This window comes from Chiloscyllium plagiosum, unplaced genomic scaffold (assembly GCF_037043375.1).
Source record: "Chiloscyllium plagiosum isolate Xiang-an unplaced genomic scaffold, Cpla_swu_hap1 HiC_scaffold_12, whole genome shotgun sequence".
Lineage (NCBI taxonomy): Eukaryota > Metazoa > Chordata > Chondrichthyes > Orectolobiformes > Hemiscylliidae > Chiloscyllium > Chiloscyllium plagiosum.
In genome coordinates, this window is record NW_028270150.1 from 97,580,111 (window position 1) to 97,603,077 (window position 22,967).

The 22,967-nt window shown below is 45.8% G+C and overlaps 1 protein-coding gene across 1 annotated transcript in view; it reads right to left on the bottom strand.

Moving 5' to 3' along the window:
* The window catches only part of LOC148148627 (neuropeptides capa receptor-like), a 91,804-nt gene that overhangs the window by 7,431 nt on the left and 61,406 nt on the right, over window positions 1-22,967 (bottom strand). Inside the window, exon 3 of the mRNA XM_087992350.1 lies at window positions 682-992. Within this exon, the coding sequence (XP_087848476.1) occupies window positions 682-992 (311 nt within the window). The remainder of the gene's footprint in view (window positions 1-681; window positions 993-22,967) is intronic.

A 22,967-nucleotide genomic window follows, 5' to 3' on the forward strand; every position in this document is an offset into this window, starting at 1 on the left:
AGGGTAGGAGGATTTGAGCTATCAGGAGTGTCTGAATAGGCTGGGGCTGTTTTCCCTGCAGTGTTGGAGACTGAGGGTGAACATACAGTGGGTTATAAAATCATAAGCAGCATGGATAGGGCAGAAAGACAATGCCTTTAACCTGGTGTGGGGGAGTCCAGAACTGGATGGCACAGTTTTAGGGAGAGAGAGGGAAAATTTAAAAGGAACCTAAGGGGTTACCTTTTTGCAGAGGGTGTTACATGTATGGAATGAGCTGTTAAAGGAAGTGGTGGAGGCTGTTATACAATTTGGATTGGTGTATGAGTACGAAGGGTTTAGAAGGATATGGGCCAGGTGCTGGCAAATGGGACTAGATTAGTTTGGGATATCTGATCGGCATGGATGAGTTGGACTGAAGAGTCTGTTTCCATGCTGTACAGCTCTCTAACTCTTTGACTGTAAATGGATTGGTAAGATTCTGGACAATCTCACTGATCCTCATGACTTGGCCAAGGATGGGGTTCGAGTCAATGGACAGGGATTAATGTCAAGAACATTAATAGAATGAAATATGATTTACAGATTTAATGGGTGGGCATGTGCTGAACAAGAACAGCAGCAAGGAGACAGAAAAAACTGGCAGGAAAAGCGATGCAGTTAATGATTACTTTTAGCGTTAATAGCAGGTGAGAGACTTACCCGGAACACCAACAATAACAAGGGTGGGATAGTAAATACGCTGAATAACCAGGAGTATATAACGGATCCGAGTTGTTAATGACATCAAGTGGTAATTTGCAGAAATATAATCAATTGTTGCTGAGAAACTCCTGCCCATTGTTGTAAAATTCCGATCTTCTGTGTTCAGATTCCAACCCATGGTTGTAAAATTCCAATCTATTGTTCTCAGGTTCGAATCTCTCTTCTCCCAAGCTCCCAGTCTCTGGAGCTGCCAGACCCTGTTAGTGCTGGGGGTGATGCTGGAGGTGATGCTGTCACTGATACTATAGCTTTGTACATTGTAAGGAATTTGTAATTAATAGACAACGGAAACCCTCCTGGGAGACGTCTATGATTCATGGAGTTTGACATTAATTACAGACACTAAACAAACCAGTTCAGTTAAACCCTTTCAATCCAGTACACTATTCCCCCAATGGAATAGGACTTGTACCCACCTTGGACTGCACGTATGTGAGTTACTGAGAGAGGGAAAGATAAAGGCATTGACCATAATCTTTCAATTCTCTGGAGATATTGAAGCGGTTCCAAAGAAATGGGTGATCACAAACAATGCATCTCTGTTCAAAAAAATGTGAGAGAAATAATTGCTGTCATTCAGCCAATCATAAGGGCATAAGAACATAAGGACTAGGAGCAGGAGTAGGCCGTCCGGCCCTCCAAGCCTGCTCCAAAGTTCAATAAGATCGTGGCTGGTCTTTTCCTGGACTCGGCCCCATTTACCCGCCCTCTCACCGTATCCCTTAATTCCTTTATTTTTCAAAAATATCTACCTTTGCTTTAAAAACATTTACTGAACTAGCATCAACTACATCCCTGGGCAAGGACTTCCATAGATTACCAACCCTCTGAGTGAAGAAGTTCCTTCTCAGTTCAGTCCTAAATCTGCTCCCTCGAATCTTGAGGCTGTGTCCTCTCATCCTATTTTCACCTTCTGGTGGAAACATCCTCTCTACTTCTATCTGATGTATTCCCTTCATAATCTGATATGTTTCCACAAGATTCCACCCTCACTCCTCTGAATCCCAATGAATATAATTCTAATCCACTCAGTCTTTCCTTATAAACCAACCCCTTCAACCCTGGAATCAACCTGGTTAACCTCCCCTGCACCCCCTCCACATTCGTTCTCAAGACCAAACTGCACAGCGTACTCCAGGTGTGGCCTCACCAGTACCGTGTACAGCTGCAACATTACCTCTCTGCTTTTAAACTCAATCCCTTTAGCAATAAAGGACAAAATTCCATTTGCCTTCCTAATAACTTGTTGTACCTGCAGACCAACCCTCTGCGATTCATGTACAAGGGCACCCCGGTCCCTCTGCATAGCAGCAAGCTGCAGCTTTTCTACCATTCAAGTAATAATCTGTTTTACTGTTACTCTGACCAAAATGGATGACTTCACATTTATTAACATTGTATTCCATCTGGCAGATCTTTGCCCACTCACTCAGCCCACTCACTCAATGTATCTATATTCCTCTGCAAAGTTTCACAGTCCTCTGCACACTTCATTCTGCCACTCATCTTGGTGTCACCTGCAAACTTTGACAGCCTGCACGTGGTCCCAAACTCCAAATCATTAATATAAATTGTAAATAATTGCTGTCCCAACACCAATCCCTGACACACATCACTATTTACTGATTGCCAACCACAATCGCACTCATTTATCCCCAATCTTTGCTTCCTGTTAGTCAACCAATCCTCTGTCCATGCTAATACACTACCATAACACCATGAATCTTTACCTCATGCAGCAGCTTTTTGTGCAGTACCTTGTTGAAGGCCTTTTGGAAATCTAGGTACAACATCTCCACTGGGTCCCCGTTGTCCACCTTGCTTGAAATGTCTTCATCGAATTCCAAACAATTTGTCAAGGGAGACCTGCCCTTCATGAATCCATGGTGCATATGTCCAATGGGACAATTTGTATTGAGATGCCCTGCTATTTCTTCCTTGATAATGGACATAGAACATAGAACATGACAGCACAGTACAGGCACTTCGGCCCTTGATGTTGCGCCGACCTGTCATACCAATCTGAAGCCCATCCCACCTACACTATTCCATGTACGTTCATATGCTTGTCCAATGATGACTTAAATGCACTTAAAGTTGGCGAATCTACTCCCGTTGCAGGCAAAGCATTCCATACCCTCACTACTCTCTGAGTAAAGAAGCTACCTCTGACATCTGTCCTATATCTATGACCACTCAATTTAAAGCTATGCCCCCTCATGCTCTCCATCACCAAACTTGGAAAAAGGCTCTCCCTGTCCACCCTATCTAACCCTCTGATTATCTTATATGTCTCTATTAAGTCACCTCTCAACCTTCTTCTCTCTAACGAAAACAGCCTCAAGTCCCTCAGCCTTTCCTCGTAAGACCTTCCCTCCATACCAGGCAACATCCTAGTAAATCTCCTCTACACCCTTTCCAAAACTTCCACATCCTTCTTATAATGCGGTGACCAGAGCTGTACACAATACCCCAAGTGCGGCTGCACCAGAGTTTTGTGCAGTCTATAGCCTAACCTCTTGGTTCCGGAACTCGATCCCTCTATTAATAAAAGCTAAAACACTGTATGCCTTCTTAACGACCCTGTCAGCCTTGGTGGCAATTTTCAAGGATCTGTGCACATGGACACCGAGATCTCTCTGCTCATCTACACGACCAAAAGTCTTACCATTAGCTCAGTACTTTGCAATCCGGTTACTCTGACCTAAGTGAATCACCTCCCACTTGTCTGCATTAAACTCCATTTGCCACCTCTCAGCCCAGTTCTGCAGCTTATCTATGACTCTCTGTAACCTACAACATCCTTCGTCACTATCCACAACTTCACCGACCTTCGTGTTGTCTGCAAATTTACTAACCCACCCTTCTGTGCCCTCATCCAGGTCATTTATAGAAATGATGAACAGCAGTGGACCCAACACCGACCCTTGCATTACACCACTAGTAACTGGACTCCAGAATGGACATTTCCCATCAACTACCACCCTCTGTCTTCTTTCAGCAAGCCAATTACGGATCCAAACTGCTATATCTCCCACAATCCAATTCCTCTGCATTTTGTATAATAGCCTACTGTGGGGAACCTTATCGAACGCCTTGCTGAAATCCATATACACGACATCAACCGGTTTACTCTCATCTACCTGTTTGGTCACCTTTTCAAAGTTCTCAGTAAGGTTTGTGAGGCACGACCTACTCTTCACAAGAACTCAAGAATCTTCCCCACGACAGAGATGAAGCTCACCAGTCTATAATATCCCATCTTTTGTTTATGTCCCTTTTTCAACAGTGGTGTCACATTTGCTGTTTTCCAATCTACTTGGACTGCCTCAGAATCGAGTGAATTTTGGAAAATTACCGCCAGTGCACATGCTATTGTTCCTGCCATCTTTTTTATTCCCCTGGGATGCAGGGCCAGGAGACTTATCTATCCTTAGCTCCATTAACTTACCCAAAACTAGCTCTTCCTTAATAATGATTGTTTCCAGGTCCGCACCTACCTTCGTCTGTTTGTCAATTACTGGCTTGTTATTAGTGTCCTCCTCTGTGAAATCTGAGACAAAATACCTGTTCAATGCCTCAGCCATTTCCTCATGTCCCATTACTAAATGCCCCTTCTCATCCTCCGAAGGACCAACATTTACTGAAGCCACTCTTTTTTTCATTGTATGTATTTGTGTAAACATTTGCTGCCTGTCTTTATATTCTGCACCAGTTTGTTGTCATGTTCTATCGTACTTTTCTTAACAGCTCTTTTTGTGGCTTTCTGTTGGCGTTTAAAGTTTTCCCAATCTTCTAGTTTCCTGCTGTTCTTAGCCACTTTGTATGCATCCTCTTTCACTTTGATAGCTTCCCTTATTTCCTTAGACACCCTGGGCAGGTTACCCCTTTTCTTACAGACCTTCCTTTTCACTGGAATACAGTTTCCCTTCGCACTTTGAAAGATTTCTGTGGAAGTCCTCCAATGCTTGTCAACTGACCCACCATGAAAGTTTTGTTTCCAATCCGCTTCAGCCAGGCCCTCCCTCGTTCTATTGCAGTCCGCCTTGTCAAACACAGGATTTTGTCTTCACACTCTCCATCTGTATTCTAACTACACCCACACTGTGATCGCTCCTTCCAAAAGAATCCCTAACTGTGAGGTCATTAATTATCCCTGTCTCGTCACACAGGACCTGGTCTAAGATAGTTTACTCCCTCGTCAGTTCCATTATATATTGTTCAAGAAAACTAGCTCAGATATGCTCAACGAACTCCTCCTCACGGCTCCCCTTCCTGAGCTGGTTCAACCAATCTACGTGTAGATTAAAGTTCCCCACTATCATAGCCGTACCATTTTTACAGGCATTAGATATTTCTTTATTTGTTTCCCAACCCAATGTGATGGCATTATATAGACTCCACCTATCAGTGACTTTTTCTTCTTAGACTTTCTAGTTTCCACTCGAATAGATTCAACCTGATTCTCCTATATCATCTGTCAGCACTGCCCTGAAGTCGACCGTGAATATCAGAGTTACATCACCTCCCTGAAATTCCTGTCTGTTCTTCCGAACCATCTGGTACCCCTGGATATTTAACCCTCAGTCAATCAGTTGGGGCACTCTGCCTCCCCTTGTTTAAAGTAAGCACAGCGTCAGTGACATGTTGTCTCAGGCACTGACAGCAGCGGTGCATATTGAAAAGCAACAGTTCAGGGTGAAGGGAGACACATTGATTGATTGATTGTCATGTTTACCTCTGTGCAGTGAAAAGCTCAATGTTTGTGCGAAGATTTGTAGCTCGGGTGCTCGTTGTTGTGGTTCTGTTCGCCGAGCTGGAAGTTTTTGTTGCAAACGTTTTGTCCCCGGCTAGGTGACATCATCAGTGCTTGGGAGCCTCCTGCGAAGCGCTTCTTTGATGTTTCCTCCGGTGTTTATAGTGGTCTGTCCCTGCCGCTTCCGGTTGTCAGTTTCAGCTGTCCGCTGTCGTGGTTGGTATATTGGGTCCAGGTCGATGTGTTTGTTGATGGAGTTTGTGGATGAATGCCATGCCTCTAGGAATTCCCTGGCTGTTCTCTGTCTGGCTTGCCCTATGATAGTAGTGTTGTCCCAGTCGAAATCATGTTGCTTGTTGTCTGCGTGTGTGGCTACTAAGGATAGCTGGTCATGTCGTTTCGTGGCAAGTTGATGTTCATGTATGCGGATTGTTAGCTGTCTTCCTGTTTGTCCTATATAGTGTTTTGTGCAGTCCTTGCATGGTATTTTGTACACTACATTAGTTTGGCTCATGTTGGGTATCGGGTCTTTCGTTCTGGTGAGTTGTTGTCTGAGTGTGGCTGTTGGTTTGTGTGCCGTTATGAGTCCTAGGGGTCGCAGTAGTCTGGCTGTCAGTTCCGAGATGCTCCTGATGTATGGTAGTGTGGCTAGTCCTTTTGGTTGTGGTATGTCCTCGTTCTGTGGTCTTTCTCTTAGGCATCTGCTGATGAAGTTGTGCAGGTATCCGTTTTTGGTGAATACCTTGTATAGGTGTTCCTCTTCTTCTTTTTGCAGTTCTGGTATACTGCAGTGTGTTGTGGCTCTTTTGAATAGTGTCCTGATGCAGCTTCGTTTGTGTGTGTTGGGGTGGTTACTTTCATAGTTTAGGACTTGGTCTGTGTGTGTGGCTTTCCTGTATACCCTTGTAGTGAATTCTCCGTTCGGTGTTCTCTGTACCATCACGTCTAGGAATGGGAGTTGGCTATCCTTTTCTTCTTCTCTCGTGAATCGGATTCCTGTGAGTGTGGCGTTGATGATCCGGTGTGTTTTTTCTATTTCCGTGTTTTTAATGATTACAAACGTGTCATCGACATATCTGACCCAGAGTTTGGGTTGAATTTGTGGTAGGACTGTTTGTTCTAACCTTTGCATAACTGCCTCTGCTATGAGTCCCGAGATGGGTGATCCCATGGGTGTTCCGTTGATTTGTTCGTATATCTGGTTGTTGAATGTGAAGTGTGTTGTGAGGCACAAGTCCAGTAGTTTAAGTATGCCGTCTTTGTTGATAGGTTCAGCGTCCTGTTTTCTGTTCTGTATGTCCAGTAGGTTGGCTATTGTTTCTCTGGCTAGGGTTTTGTCAATCGAAGTGAACAGTGCCGTCACGTCGAATGATATCATGGTTTCTTCTTTGTCTATGTGTATATTTCTGATGATGTCCAAGAATTCCTGTGTTGATTGTACAGAGTGTTTGGATCCGTTGACCAGGTGTTTCAGTTTCTGTTGTAGTTCTTTGGCCAGTTTGTATGATGGTGTCCCTGGTAGTGATACTATGGGTCTGAGTGGGATGTCTGGTTTGTGTACTTTAGGTAATCCATAGAATCTGGGGGTGTTGTTGCTTTCCGGTTTCATTCTTTGTAGGTCAGCTCTGGTTATCTGTCCGTTTTTTTGTAGATTACTTAGTGTGTTATTTATCCTATTGGTGAGTTGTGGGGTGGGGTCAAATTCCTTCATTTGGTAGGTGTTGATATCTGCAAGTAGTTGTTGTACTTTGAACCTATCAACAAAGACGGCATACTTAAACTACTGGACTTGTGCCTCACAACACACTTCACATTCAACAACCAGATATACGAACAAATCAACGGAACACCCATGGGATCACCAATCTCGGGACTCATAGCAGAGGCAGTTATGCAAAGGTTAGAACAAACAGTCCTACCACAAATTCAACCCAAACTCTGGGTCAGATATGTCGATGACACGTTTGTAATCATTAAAAACACGGAAATAGAAAAAACACACCGGATCATCAACGCCACACTCACAGGAATCCGATTCACGAGAGAAGAAGAAAAGGATAGCCAACTCTCATTCCTAGACGTGATGGTACAGAGAACACCGAACGGAGAATTCACTACAAGGGTATACAGGAAAGCCACACACACAGACCAAGTCCTAAACTATGAAAGTAACCACCCCAACACACACAAACGAAGCTGCATCAGGACACTATTCAAAAGGGCCACAACACACTGCAGTACACCAGAATTGCAAAAAGAAGAAGAGGAACACTTATACAAGGTATTCGCCAAAAACGGATACCCGCACAACTTCATCAACAGATGCCTAAGAGAAAGACCACGGAACGAGGACATACCACAACCAAAAGGACTAGCCACACTACCATACATCAGGAGCATCTCAGAACTGACAGCCAGACTACTGCGACCCCTAGGACTCATAACGGCACACAAACCAACAGCCACGCTCAGACAACAACTCACCAGAACGAAAGACCCGATACCCAACATGAGCTAAACTAATGTAGTGTACAAAATACCATGCAAGGACTGCACAAAACACTATATAGGACAAACAGGAAGACAGCTAACAATCCGCATACATGAACATCAACTTGCCACGAAACGACACGACCAGCTATCCTTAGTAGCCACACACGCAGACAACAAGCAACATGAATTCGACTGGGACAACACTACTATCATAGGGCAAGCCAGACAGAGAACAGCCAGGGAATTCCTCGAGGCATGGCATTCATCCACAAACTCCATCAACAAACACATCGACCTGGACCCAATATACCAACCACTACAGCGGACAGCTGAAACTGACAACCGGAAGCGGCAGGGACAGACCACTATAAACACCGGAGGAAACATCAAAGAAGCGCTTCGCAGGAGGCTCCCAAGCACTGATGATGTCACCTAGCCAGGGGACAAAACGTTTGCAACAAAAACTTCCAGCTCGGCGAACAGAACCACAACAGTGAAAAGCTTTGTTTACGAACAGTAAAAGCAGATCACAGGTAGCAGGGATGTACAGATCACAGGGTGAATAGAAACTTGGACAGACACGTACAGGTTACATCCCACATGGTGTGTACGAGGCAAGATCAACATTAACAAGGTCAGCATTATTTGAAGTTAGAGATTCCATACATCAGTCTAATAACGGCTGGGAAGAAGCTGTTCCTGAAGCTGCTGGTGGGTGTGTTCAAACTTCTGTACCTTCTGCCTGACGGGCGAGGTTGTAGGAGATCATTACCGGGGTGGGAGGGGTCCTTGATGATGTTGGCAGCCATTCCCCAGCACCAAGCCGTGTAAATGGAGTCCATGGATGGAAGGTTGGCTTCCGTGATGGTCTGGGCTGTGCACACAACCCCCTGTAGTTCCTTACCGTGCTGGGCAGAGCGGTTTCTACACTCAGATTCCTGTGTTATATCTGTAGAGTTTGGTGAGGGACCTTATGGACAGGCCAAATTCCCTGAGCTGCCTGAGGAAGAGGATGCGTTGTTGTGCCTTCTGGATCATCACATCCATGTGGGAAGGCCAGGACAGATTGCCGGTTATTGTCACTCCTAGGAACTTGACACTCTCCACCCTCTCAGCCTCAGCTCCATTGATGTAGAAGGAGGCATGTTCTCCTCCTGTCTTTCTGACGTCAATGATCAGTTCTTCAGTTTTGCTGATGCTGAGAGAGAGGGTGTTCTCACTGCACCATGGCAACAAGCCCTCAATCTCCTTCCTGTTGTTTGATATCCATCCTCCCACAGTGGGGTCTGCAGCAAACGTGGTGATGGTGTTTGTACGGACTTTAGCCGTGGGTGTACCGGGAGTACAGTAGGGGCTGAGAACACATCCTTGGGGGGCTCCAGTGTTGAGGGTTATTGTGGAGGAGGTGCTGCTGTCTATCTTCACTGATTGTGGTCTGTGAGTCAGGAAGCTGAGGATCCAGCTGCAGAGGGTGGAGCCGAGACTCAGAGTCTCATAGAACATTGAAGAATACAGCGCAGTACAGGCCCTTTGGCCCTCGATGTTGCGCTGATCCAAGCCCACCTAACCTACACTAGCCCACTATCCTCCATATGCCTAACCAATGCCCGCTTAAATGCCCATAATGAGGGAGAGTCCACCACTGCTACTGGCTGGGCATTCCATGATCTCATGAATCGCTGAGTAAAGAACCTACCCCTAACATCTGTCCTATACCTACCACCCCTTAATTTAAAGCTATGCCCCCTCGTAATAGCTGATTCCATACGTGGAAAAAGGTTCTCACGGTCAACCCTATCTAAACCCCTAATCATCTTGTACACCTCTATCAAGTCACCCCTAAACCTTCTTTTCTCCAATGAAAATAACCCCAAGTGCCTCAGCCTTTCCTCATACGATCTTCCTACCATACCAGGTAACATCCTGTTAAACCTCCTCTGCACCCGTTCCAGTGCCTCCACATCCTTCCTATAGCATGGCGACCAAACTGCACACAATACTCCAGATGCGGCCGCACCAGAGTCTTATACAACTGCAACATGATCTCAGGACTCCGGAACTCAATTCCTCTACCAATAAAAGCCAGTACGCCATATGCCTTCTTCACCGCACTATTTACCTGGGTGGCAACTTTCAAAGATCTGTGTACATGGACACCAAGATCCCTCTGCTCATCCACACTACCAAGTATCCGGCCATTAGCCCAGTACCCCATCTTTTTGTTACTCTTACCAAAGTGAATCACCTCACACTTAGCTACATTGAACTCCATTTGCCACCTTTCTGCCCAGTTCTGCAGCTTATCTATATCCCGCTGTAACCTGCCACATCCTTCCTCACTGTTAACAACTCCTCCGACTTTCGTATCATCCACAAACTTGCTCACCCAACCTTCTAGCCCCTCCTCCAGGTCATTTATAAAAATGACAAACAGCAATGGTCCCAAAACAGATCCTTGCGGAACACCGCTAGTGACGGCACTCCAAGATGAACCTTTACCATCAACTACTACCTTCTGTCTTCTTCCAGCCAGCCAATTCCTAATCCAAACCTCCAACTCACCCTCAATGCCATATCTCCGTATTTTCTGCAGTAGCCTACCATGGGGAACCTTATCAAACGCCTTACTAAAATCCATATACACCACATCTACCGCTTTCCCCTCGTCCACCTCCTTAGTCACCTTCTCAAAGAATTCAATAAGGTTTGTGAGGCACAACCTGCCCTTCACAAAACCATGCTGACTATCCTTGATCACATTATTCCTATCCAGATGTTCATAAATCCTATCCTTTACAATTCTCTCTAAGACTTTGCCCACAACAGAAGTGAGACTCACCGGCCTATAGTTACAAAGGTTATCCCTACTCCCCTTCTTGAACAAGGGAACCACATTTGCTAGCCTCCAGTCTTCTGGCACTACTCCTGCAGACAACGAGGACATAAAAATCAAGGCCAATGGCTCTGCAATCTCCTCCCTTGCTTCCCAGAGAATCCTAGGATAAATGCCATCAGGCCCAGGGGACTTATCTATTTTCACCCTTTCCAGAATTTCCAACACCTCTTCCCTACATACTTCAAAGCCATTCATTCTACTTAATTGTGACTCAGTATTCACATCGGCAACAATGTCCTGTTCCTGAGTGAATACTGACGAAAAGTATTCATTCAGTGTCTCCCCAATCTCTTCAGCCTCCACACGCAACTTCCCACTACTATCCTTGACTGGACCTATTCCTACCCTCGTCATTCTTCCTGACATACCTATAGAAAGCCTTAGGGTTTCCCTAATCCTACCAACTAAGGACCTTTCATGTCCCCTCCTTGCTGCTCTTAGCTCTCTCTTCAGGTCCTTCCTGGCTACCTTATAACTCTCAATCACCCCAATTGAACCTTCACGCCTCATCTTTACATAGGCCGCCCTCTTCCGTTTAACAAGGGATTCCAATTCCTTATTAAACCACGGCTCCCTCACACGACCCTTTCCTCCCTGCCTGACAGGTACATAATTATCAAGGACACTCAGTAGTTGCTCCTTGAACAAGCTCCACATATCAATTACGCCCTTGCCTTGAAGCCTACTTTTCCAAGCCACGCATCCTTAGTCATGCCTCACCGCATCATAATTTCCCTGCCCCCAGCTATAACTCTTGCCCTGCAGTGCACACTTATCCCTCTCCATCACTCGAGTAAAAGTCACCGAATTGTGGTTACTGTCCCCAAAGTGTTCACCTAGCTCTAATTCTAACACCTGGCCTGGTTCGTTACCCAGAATTCGTCTCAAAGTGTTATGATCTGTCTGGAGGGGATAATGGTGTTGAAGGTGGAGATGTAGTCGAGGAGTAGGAGTCTGAAGTAGATGTCCCTGCTGTCCAGATGTTCCAGGGATGAGGGCAGGGTTGGGAAATGCTGTGGACCTGCTACATCAGTCAACAAACAGCAGGGGATTGAGGCAGGCTGGGAGACCAGGGCTGATGTGGGCCATGACCAGCCTCTCGAAGCACTACAGCATTCGTTATTGTCACTGGGCGGCAGTCATTAAGGCACATTGCACCAGCTTTCGTAGGTACTGTGATGGTGGTGGTCTTCTTGAAGCAGGCGAGGACTTCAACTTACAGGATGGAGAGTATGAAAATGTCAGCTGGTCCACACAAGATCTGATTGAATGGCCAGGGTCTCCATCTGGGCCTGTCCCTTCCCTTCTATTGACTCCGAGGAAGGCTGATCAGGCATCAGCAGCAGTGACAGAGGGAACAGGTGCCCCTGAAGCTATCGGAGCAGGTGACACTGCACTGCTGGCATTCTGCTTGAACTGATCAGAAAAAGCGTTGAGCGCATCAGGGAGGGATGTGTCTTTGTCCGCAGTCTTGCTCTGGTTCATCTTGTATCCCATTATGTTGTTTAGGCCTTCCCAGAGGCAGAGGGTGTCTGGATGGTTGGTTTGGACCTCTAACATGGTCCGGTACTGCTTCTTGGCATCTCTGATGACTTTGCGGAGGTCATATCTGGGTTCTCTGTATTGGTCTGGGTAATCCAACTTGAATGTGAGTTCCTGGTTTTCAGTGGGGAGTAGATTTCCCAGTTCATCCAAGGTTCCCATTTGGGGAACACCCGGAGTGACGTTGGCATGCACTCCTCCATGGGTGTGCTAATGATGGTGGCGCAAGCATCCAGGATTTCCACTGAGTCCTTGAATAGAGTCCAGTTCACTGATTCCAACCAGTCCCGGAGATGCTCTTCCACTGCCTCGGACCAACAATGTCTTTCTTTCTGTGAAGGATCCTCCCACATTAGCTTCTGCTTGTAAGCTGGGAGGAGGGGCACAGCGTTGTGATCTGATTTTCCGATGTGTGCTGCGGGGGGTGGAGTGGTCGGTGTGTTTGATGGTTGTGTTACACTGGTTCAGGATGTTGGGTCCTCCAGTGGGCCAGGAGATGTGTTGGTGGGACGTTGGCAGCGCCCTCTTGAGGTTGGATCAGTTGACATCACCGCCACGATGAGTAAGGCCTCGGGGAATTTTGTCTCAGAATGTTTATGGCTGTGTAAACGTCATCCAGGGCATTCTTGACATCTGCATGGGGTGGGATGTAGACTGCTGTCAGGATGGTGGAGGTGAACTCTCACGGAAGGTAGCTAGGATGGCATTTTACTGTAAGGTAGTCTCGGTCAGGGAGAGCAATGGCTTGTCAGAGTTGCTAAAACTAAGCACATATCCCACCGCCCTTCACCTTCCCCGAGGATGCTATGTGGTTGATGTAGTACATGGAGAACCCCTCAGCTTGTGGGAGCAGTCAGGAATTGCAGGGGTGAGCCAAGTCTCCGTGAAACACAGCACACGACAGCCTCTGAATTCCCTCTGGTCGGTAAGTCTAGGTCTGAGTTCATCCATTTTGTTTTTGATAGCCTGGACATTTGCAAGCAGTATGCTGGGAAGCGGAGGGCAGTGTTGGTCTTGAAACTGTTTCGGGCGTTGGTGGGGCGTGTCTTCTGTTCGTGGAGGTTAGTGACTCAGGCCCTGGTCGGGCAGAGCCGCCTCAGGTTGGAGTAGTCACAGGATATGGGACCAGACAAAGGCTAGTTGGGCCTCCTCTGGGTGGCACGGGACCTCACAGCGCCAGGGACCTGGGTTCGATTCCCACCACGGGCAATGTCTGTGTGGAGTTTGCACATTCTTCCCGTGTCTGTGCAGGTTTCCTCCTGGTGCTCTGGTTTCCTCCCACAATCTGAAGATATGCAGGTTCGGTGAATTTACCATGCTAAATTGTCTGTCCCATTGGTCAGGGATATGTAGCTGAGTTGTATTAGTCAGAGGTAAATCAGGAGAGGGGAATGGGTCTGGGTGGTTATTCTTTGGAGGGTCAGTGTGCACTTGTTGGACCGACAGGCCTGTTTCCACACCGTAGGGGTTGTAATTCACTGACAGGGCAGATTTGATTCCATGTCGAGGTCAGGACGTGGCGGGGTCAGGGGTCAGATCATGGTTCTGGATTTCCATGTGGGTCCTACAGGAAGTCGATATGTCTCCTCTGGATCCTACAGGATGACCAGCATCGAAAGTACTTGGGCCTGGGCAACCATAGCATCCTCAATCCTATAAGCAGATTAAAAAGAACATTGTCAGTAATTTTTATAGAGTTGAATTTTCTGCTGCCTTAAGTGACAAGAGCAAAGACAAGAAAGTTGGGGAAATATGGCAAGAATGAAAGCATTAGATTTTGTTGTGAAAAGTATTTCTAAATTCCATCTTTCTGGTTTAAACAGTGAACTCTGAATCTCACAGATGAGGGGTAACCACTTCATTTTCATGCCGTTCTATCTCATTAGGAGCTGGTCTTGCCTCATTTCGCTGGAGATTCTAATCCTTCCTTCAGTTCCTATGGAAACTAGATGGTGCCAGTTCCCAACAGGAAAGCCTGGGCAGTTACCTGGAGGCAGGAGCTCACTGTTTGCTTCTCCAGGTCTTCATCCATCTCCACCATCAGCACCATTTCACTGCATGCTCCATCAACACTGTCCTCTCCCACACTCTGTCCATGTGTGTGGGCATCACCAAACCCCCAGCCTCACCACATCATTCTGGCTGCTTTCAGATTAACTCACCCTTCACTGTGGAGCTCAGAGACAGTGATGTCGTACTTGCTTCTGTCAGGTTGGTTCAGTCAGGGGCACGCGCACATTTCATGCAGCGACATAGGATGCACCGTCTGGCTCTGAGCTAACTTTCTAAAGGCTCATTCACTTTGTGTTTACTTGTGGGCTATCAGGTTTATCTCAGTGTTTAGTGCAGAGTGACAGGCATTCACCACGTCACTAGTCAGAGTATCACACAGTGCAGGGGGTGAATCTGTATGGAGGACAGCATGGAGGAAATTTTTTAATCATTGGTGGGATCTGGGTGTCGCTGGCTGGGCCAGTATTTATTGCCCTACCTAGCTGGTGAGTTACCTTCTTCATCCGCAACGCCATGAGGGTGGGAATTCCAGGGTTTTGACCCAGCGATGGTGAAGGAATGATGATGTAGTTCCAAATCAGGATGGTGGTATTCCAATATATCTGCTGCTCTTGTCCTTCTCGATGGAAGTGTATGTAGGTTTGGAATGTGCTGTCTGATGCTCTTTGGTGATTTTCTACAGCACATACTACAGACTACTACTACTGAGCATCGGAGGTAGAGGGAATGGATGCTTGTGAATGTAGCGCTAATCAAGTGTCCTGCTTTATACAGGATGGTGTCAGCTTCTTGAGTGCTATTGGAGCTTTATTTATTCAGGCAAGTGAGGAGTATTGTATCATACTCCTGACTTGTGCCTTGTTGATGGTGGATAGGGTTTGGGAAGTGAAGAAGTGGTTTACTCACAGTGATATACCGAGCTTGTGGCCTACTCTTGCAGTCACTGAGTTTATGTGGTGATAACCCCCAGGATGTTGACATTGGGGGAATTCAAAGATGGTAACACCGTTGAAATTCAAGGGTCAGTGGATAGATTGTCTCTTATTGGTGATGGTCATAACCTAGCATTTGTGTGCCAAGAATATTACTTGATACTTGGGAGCCCAAGCCTGGAAATTGTCCAGATCTTGTTGCATTTGAATATCGGCTGCTTCAATATCTAAAGAGTCGTGAATGATGCTGAACATTGTCAAATTATCGATGAACATCCCCATTTCTGATCTTATGAGGAAGGGAAGGTGCTTATGCAGAGCTTATCATGGAGCAGCTGGAGATGTTTCAGCCAAGGGCACGACCCTGACGAACTCCTGTAGAGATGTCCTGGAGCTGAGATGACTGACCTCCAACAACCAAAACCATCTTCCATTGTGTCTGGTCTGACTCTAACCACCGGAGAGTTTGTCCCCCATTGATTCCCATTTTGCTCGGACCCCTTGATGCCACACTTGGTCCAATTGGCCTTGATGTCACAGGCTGTCCCTCTCCCCTCCCCTCTGGAACTCAGCTCTTTTATCCAAGTTTTAACCAAGGCTGTAATGAGATCAGGAGCTGGGTGGTCCTGGTGGAACCCAAACTGGGTGTCACTGAGCAGGTTATAGCTGAGGAGGAGCTGCTCAATAGCACGGCTGATGTCACCTTCCATCACTTTACTGGAGATCGAGAATAGACTGATGGGACGGTAATTGGCTGGGTTGGATTTGACCTGCTTTTCTTGTACAGGACAAACCTGGGCAATTTTCCACATTAGATTAGATTAGATTAGATTACTTACAGTGTGGAAACAGGCCCTTCGGCCCAACAAGTCCACACCGACCCGCAGCCCACCCATTCCCCTAACACTACGGCCAATTTAGCATGGCCAATTCACCTGACCTGCACATCTTTGGACTGTGGGAGGAAACCGGAGCACCCGGAGGAAACCCACGCAGACACGGGGAGAATGCGCAAACTCCACACAGTCATTCGCCTGAGTCGGGAATTGAACTCGGGTCTCTGGCGCTGTGAGGCAGCAGTGCTAACCACTGTGCCACCATGCCGCCCACATTGTTGGGTAGATGCCAGTGTTGTATCTGTACTGGAACAGCTTGTCCCGGGAAGCGTCACGTTCTGGAGCACATGTCTTCAGTATTATTGCCGGAATGTTGTCAGGGCCTATAGCCTTTGCAGTGTCCTGTGTCTCCCACCATTTCGTGATATCACGTGGAGTGAATCCAATTGGCTGAAGACTGGTATCTGTAATGCTGGAGCCCGTTGGAGGAGGGTGAGATGGATATTCAGTCAGCACTTTGGCTGAAGATTACTGCAAACACTTTATCCTTATCTTTTGTACTGATGTGCTGGGCTCTTCCCTCATTGAGGATGGGAATATTTGTGGATCCTCCTTCTCCAGTGAGTTGTTTAATTGTCCACCACCATTCATGACTGGATGTGACAGGACTGCAGAGCTTAGATCTGGTCCGTTGGTTGTGAGAACACACATCTCTGTCTATCACTTCCTGTTTATGTTGATTGGCGTGGAAATAGTCCAGTTTGGTGGCTTCACCAGGTTGACACCTCATCTTCAGCCATGCCTTGTATTGTTCCTGGCATGTTCCCCTGCACTCTCCATTGAACCAGGGTTGATCATCTGGCTTGATGGTCATGGCTGAGTGGGGGATGTGCTGGGCCATGAGGTCACAGACTGTGCTGCTGTTAATGGCCCACATCACATCATGGATGCCAACGTTTTAGTTGCTCGATCTGTTTGAAGTCTGTCTCATTTATCACACACATTTAGTGCCACACAAGGCATTGGAGGTTATTCTCAATCAGAAGACAGGACTTTGTCTCCTGAAGGAATGTGTGGTTATCAGTCTTCCTGGTACAGTCATGGACAGATGTATCTGCAGCTGGCAGATTGGTAAGGATGAGGTCGAGTATGTTTTTCCCTCTTGTTGGTTCCCTCACCACCCGCCACAGACCCAGTCTAACAGCTCTGTCCTTTAGGACCCGACCAGCTCAATCAGTCGTACTGCTGCTGAGACAGTCTCGATGGTGAACATTGAAATCCCCCCCGCCCCAGGGTACATGTTGTGCCCCTGTCACCTTCAGTGGTTCCTCCAAGTGTTGTTCAACATGGAGGAGAACTGATTCATCAGCTGAGGGAGGATGGTACATGGTAATCAGCAGGAGCTTTCCTTGTTTATGTTTAATCTGAAGCCGTGAGACTCCATGGGGTCCAGAGTCAATGTTGAGAACTCACAGGGCAACTCCATCCTGACTGTATCCCCACTGTGCTGCCTCCTCTGCTGGGTCTGTCAGGACATATCTAGGGATTGTGATGGTGGTGACTGGAACATAGAATGTCAGGTAGGATTCTGTGAGTATGACTATGTCAGATTGATGCTTGACTACTCTGTGAGACAGCTCTCCCAGTGTTGGCATTATCCCCCAGATGTTAGTAAGGAGGACGTTGCAGGATCGACAGGGCGGTTCCTGCATTTTCCGGTGCCTAGGTCGATGCCAGGTGATCTGTCCAGTTTCATTTCTTTGAGACTTTGTAATGACTGGTACAACTGAATGGCTTGCCAGGCCAGATCAGGGGGCAGTTGAGAATCACTCACACTGCTGTGGGCCTGGAGTCACATGTCGGCCAGACCAGGTGAGGCCATTAGATTTCCTTCCCTGTCGGATATTAGTGAACCAGATGGGCTTTCCCATGGCCATCAGTGTATTCTTATTTGCAGATGTTTTCTTTAATAGAGTTTAATTTCCACCATCTGTCATGGCAGGAATCTAACCTGGGTCCCCAGAGCATTAACTGAGTTTCTGGATCGATTGTCTCGTAATAATACCAGGAGTTTTGTGATTTACATATGAAAGAACTGAAACCTACATAGTAATTGTAAAAGATGAGAGACTTACTGCACTGCACCACAAGAACCCTCTCCCTGTAACCAAACTTCACCTATTCACATTTCTCTCTGAGTTATGTCCCTCAGTCAATATGATACTCAGAAAGCTATTGATCCTTCAATCCAGATGTTTACCCTTTCCGAATAAGTCAACAAACTGGCACCTCATCCTTTGAACATCTACGATTATAACATAAAACATGCTGCACTCAGCAAGTTCCAATTACTTTATCAAATAACTCTATCAAGTGCATAATAGCTGTCATTTGCCAAACTCTTCTTCAAAGGCACCAAGCTCAATGTTTTCATGGATCAGCAGGGGGCACTTCTCGTAAACCCTGGTGCTGTGGGCCCATTCTCGTATTTTCATTGTTCCTTTCCTCAGGATCCCTCAGACATTTTCTCCAGACGCGGGAAACGTTTTATTTCACCCTGGTACAAAGGCACTGGATTGTAAGAAGTTCAATGACCCTGTTTGTTCAGTGACTGTAATTAAGGTCAATCTCTGTGGGCCCTAACTGAGTCTCTGGATGGATTCCTCCTTCTATTAATAAATGAGTCTCTGCGGCAATGTTCCTCGAATCAGGGAGAGATGACAGAGCAGAATCTGAGGAGAGCAGACTGCAATGTTCCCACAATGGGCAGGAGTCTCTCTGGGACAATCGAGTATTTTTCTATAAATTATCACCAAATATATTTGGGACGTTGGATCCGATACATAATTCTGATTATTCAATACATTTACTATCCGACTCTCGCTGCTGTTGGTATTCCAGGTAAGTGTCTCTGTCTGGCTGGTAATTCTGTGAATCATGGTTTAACTTTATTATCGTTCTTGTCATTTCCCATTCTGCCGCTTGCTGTTCCTGCTGTCACTAAGTCTCTGTCTCCTGCCAGTCAAATAATAATTAAGTTGATTCCTGCTATTCTCACTTTAATCTTGAGAAGACCAATACCATTGTTTTTGGTTCCCATCACAAATTCAGTTTTCTATCATTTTACTTCATCCACCCCCCCTGGCTTCAGGCTGAACCAAAATGCTTGTAACCTCAGGACGCCCTTTAACCCTAACCTGAGGTTTGACCCCACATCCTCTCCATTGCAAAGCTTGTTTACCATCCCCTCTGTAATATCTCCGTCTCCTGCCTGCTTCATCCGGGATGCTGCACACTACACCGTCTCTGGGTTTGATTAATCCAGACTCGAGTATTCCACTGATATCATCTTCAGCGTCACGGTGTCAAACCTCAATACACCCGAACTCATCCAAAGCTCTGCTGCCAGTTGTGAACTCTGAACTGAATGGTAAACTTTGGTTTATCATTTACCTTTGTGTTCTTTTACTAAAAATGTTCTTAATCCAACAACTTCTCATTTTATTATTCTCATTTTAGTCTTCAAACCCTTTTAAGGTCTGTCCTGTCTAATTATTCCCACCCCTCAGTACTACCCTCACTTTCCAATAAAAAATGGTATCGAGTCATACCACGGAGAAACAGTCCATTTGTTCCAACCAGTCCATGCTGACCATAATCCCAAACTAAACTAGTCCCACTTCCTTGTGCTTGGACCATATCCCTCCAAAACTTTCCTATTCATTTACTTATGCAAATGTCTTTTTAAACATTGTGACTGTACCCACATCCGCCACTTCCTCTGGAAGGTCATCTCGCACACGAACCATACTCTTTGTGAAAAAATAATTGTCACGCATGTCTTTTTAAAATCTTGCTGTACTCACCTTTTGAAACATTTCCCCTTTTGAAAAAAATTCCCAACCTGAGTCAACGACACCTGCCATTCACCTTATATCTGTTCCTCATGATTTTCTAAACCTCTATAAGGTCACGCCTTAAACTCCTACACTTCAGTGAAAAAGTACCAGCCTGAGCAGCCTTTGTGTTTCCTTCTAGTTTTTTTTATCCAATTCCATTTCTTTCACTTTGTGTCTCTCCCTCTTCCATGTCTTGTTTTTCCGGTCTCTTTTCCTTTTGCTGACTGGTCTTCCTCTTCGATCACTCCCTTACTCACAGAATTTTAGAATAATATAGACATTACAGGCTCATTGTACACAGCTGACTGATTAATAGAATGAGTTGCTCTGTCCCTCTCCTTCCCCACAGCTGGACACATGTTTGCTGGTCAAGTACTTGGCAATTCCCTTGTAAACTCCTGTTGGATCTGTTTCTAAAATGTTTTCAGGAAAGTGCATTCCAGATCATCCGAACTCATTGTATAATGACAATTATCTTTATTTTGTCTTAAGCTCCTTTATCAATGACGTAAATCTGTGTCAGAATTCGATTTTATTGTCACGTGTACTCAAGTACAGAAGTACAGAGAAAGGTTTACCAAGTCTCCATTCTCAAGTGCCATCTTAAAGCACAGAATTACAAAGCCAGATATAAAGAAAAGAGAAGAAATCAAACAAAGAGCCAAAAGGAAACTGAACCGATTATAAACTCTTCTTTCCTGCGCCGAGAGCTGACCTGAATGACACATGGAGTTTAATTTAGATAAACGCGAGGTGTTGCATTTTGCTGGGTCACACTAAGGCAGGACTTACCCAGTCATTGGTGAGGCCATGTTATAGAACCAGGAGATCTAGGGGAACAGGTTCATTGCTCCTTGAAACTGGAGACACAGGTAGGCAGGATGGTCAAGAAGGCTTTCAGCATGCTTGCTTTCACTGGGGAGAGCAGTGAGTATACAAGTTGGGATGTCTTGTTGCAGCTGCACAAGATGTTGGAAAGGCCACATTTGGCGTACTGTGTGCAGTTCTGGTCACCCTCCTATCAAAGGGTTAAGATTAAACTGGAAATAGTCCAGAGAAGGTTTACTCGGATGCTTTCAAGCCTGGAAGATTTACGTTTTGGGAAAAGGCTGGAGAGGCTGGGACTTTTTACACCAGCGAGTAGGAGACTGAGGGATGACCTTAAAACATAGAACATTGAACATTTCAACGCAACACAGGCCTCTTGGCCTTCAATGTTGCGTCAATGTGTGAAACAATTCTGAAGCCCATCTGACCCACCCTATTCCATTTTCATCCATATGTCTATGCAATGACCATTTAAATGCCCTTAAATTTGGAGAGTTATTACTGTTACAGGGAGGTTGTGCCACATTTCTACTACTGCTGAGTAAAGGAATTACCTCTGATATCTGTCTTATATCTATCACTTCTCAAGTTAAAGCTATGTCCCCTCGTGCTAGCAAACACCATCCTCGGAAAAAGGCTCTCCCTGTCCACCCTATCTAACCCTCTGATTCTCTTATATGTCTCAATTAAGTCACCTCTCAACCTTCTTCTCTCTAATGAAAACAGCCTCAAGTCCATCAGCATTTCCTTGTAAGAAATTTCCTCCATACCAGGCAACATCCCAGTAAATCTCCTCTGAACCTTTTCCAAAGCTTCCACATCCTTCCTACAATGCGGTGACCAGAACTGTAAGCAATATTCCAAGTGCGGCCACACCAGAGTTTTGTACAGTTGCAATGTGACCTCATGGCTCTGAAACGCAATCCCTCCACTAACAAAAGCTAACACACCATATGCCTTCTTAACAACGCTACCAATCTGGGTGACAACGTTCAAGGATCTACGTACATGTATACCTTGATCTCTCTATTCATCTACACTACCAAAAATCTTACCATTAGCCCAGTACACTGCACTCCTGTCACTTCTTCCAAAGTAAATATCTTCACACCTCTCCACATGAACTCCATTTGCTACCTCTCAGCCCAGCTCTGCATCATATCTATGTCCCTCTGGATCCCACAACATTCTTTGGCACTATCCATAACTCCACCAACCTTACTGTCACCTGCAAATTAACTTACCCATCCCATTCCCTCATCCAGGCCATTTATAAAAATGTTTTTTTTTCCAGTAGCCCCAAAACAAATCCTTCTGGTACACTACTAGTAACAGAACACCAGGGTGAATATTTCACATCAGCCACCACCCTCTGTCTTCTTTCAGCTAGCCAATTTCTGATCTAAACCACTAAATCACTCTCAATCCCATGCCTCTATATTTTGTGCAATAGCCTACCATGGGGAACCTTATCAAACGTCTCACTGAAATCCCTATACACCACAGCAACCACTATACCCTCATTCACCTGTTTGGTTACCTTCTCAAAGAACTCAATCAGGTTTGTGAGGCACAATCTATCCTTTACAAAACCGTGTTGGCTATCCCTAATCAAATTAGTCCTATCCAGATGGTTATAAATCCTATCTCCTATAACCTTTACTAACTGAACCAAACCCACACCGGAAGTAATGCTCACTGGTCTATAATTACCAGGGTTATCTCTACTCCCCTTCTTGAACAAGGGAACAACATCTGCTATCCTCAAATGTTCTGGCACAACTCCTGCAGACAATGTGGACACAAGGATCAAAGCCAGAGGCTCAGTAATCTCAACCCTGGCCTCCCAGAGAATCCTAGGATAAATTCCATCCAGTCCAGAGGACTTATATATTTTCACACTTGCCAGAATTGCAAACAACTCCTCAAGGCTAGTAACCTTTGGCTCAGTATTCTCCTCGGCTACAATGTCTTTTTCCAGTGTGAATACTGACAAAATATATTCATTTAGCTCTTCCTCTATCTCCT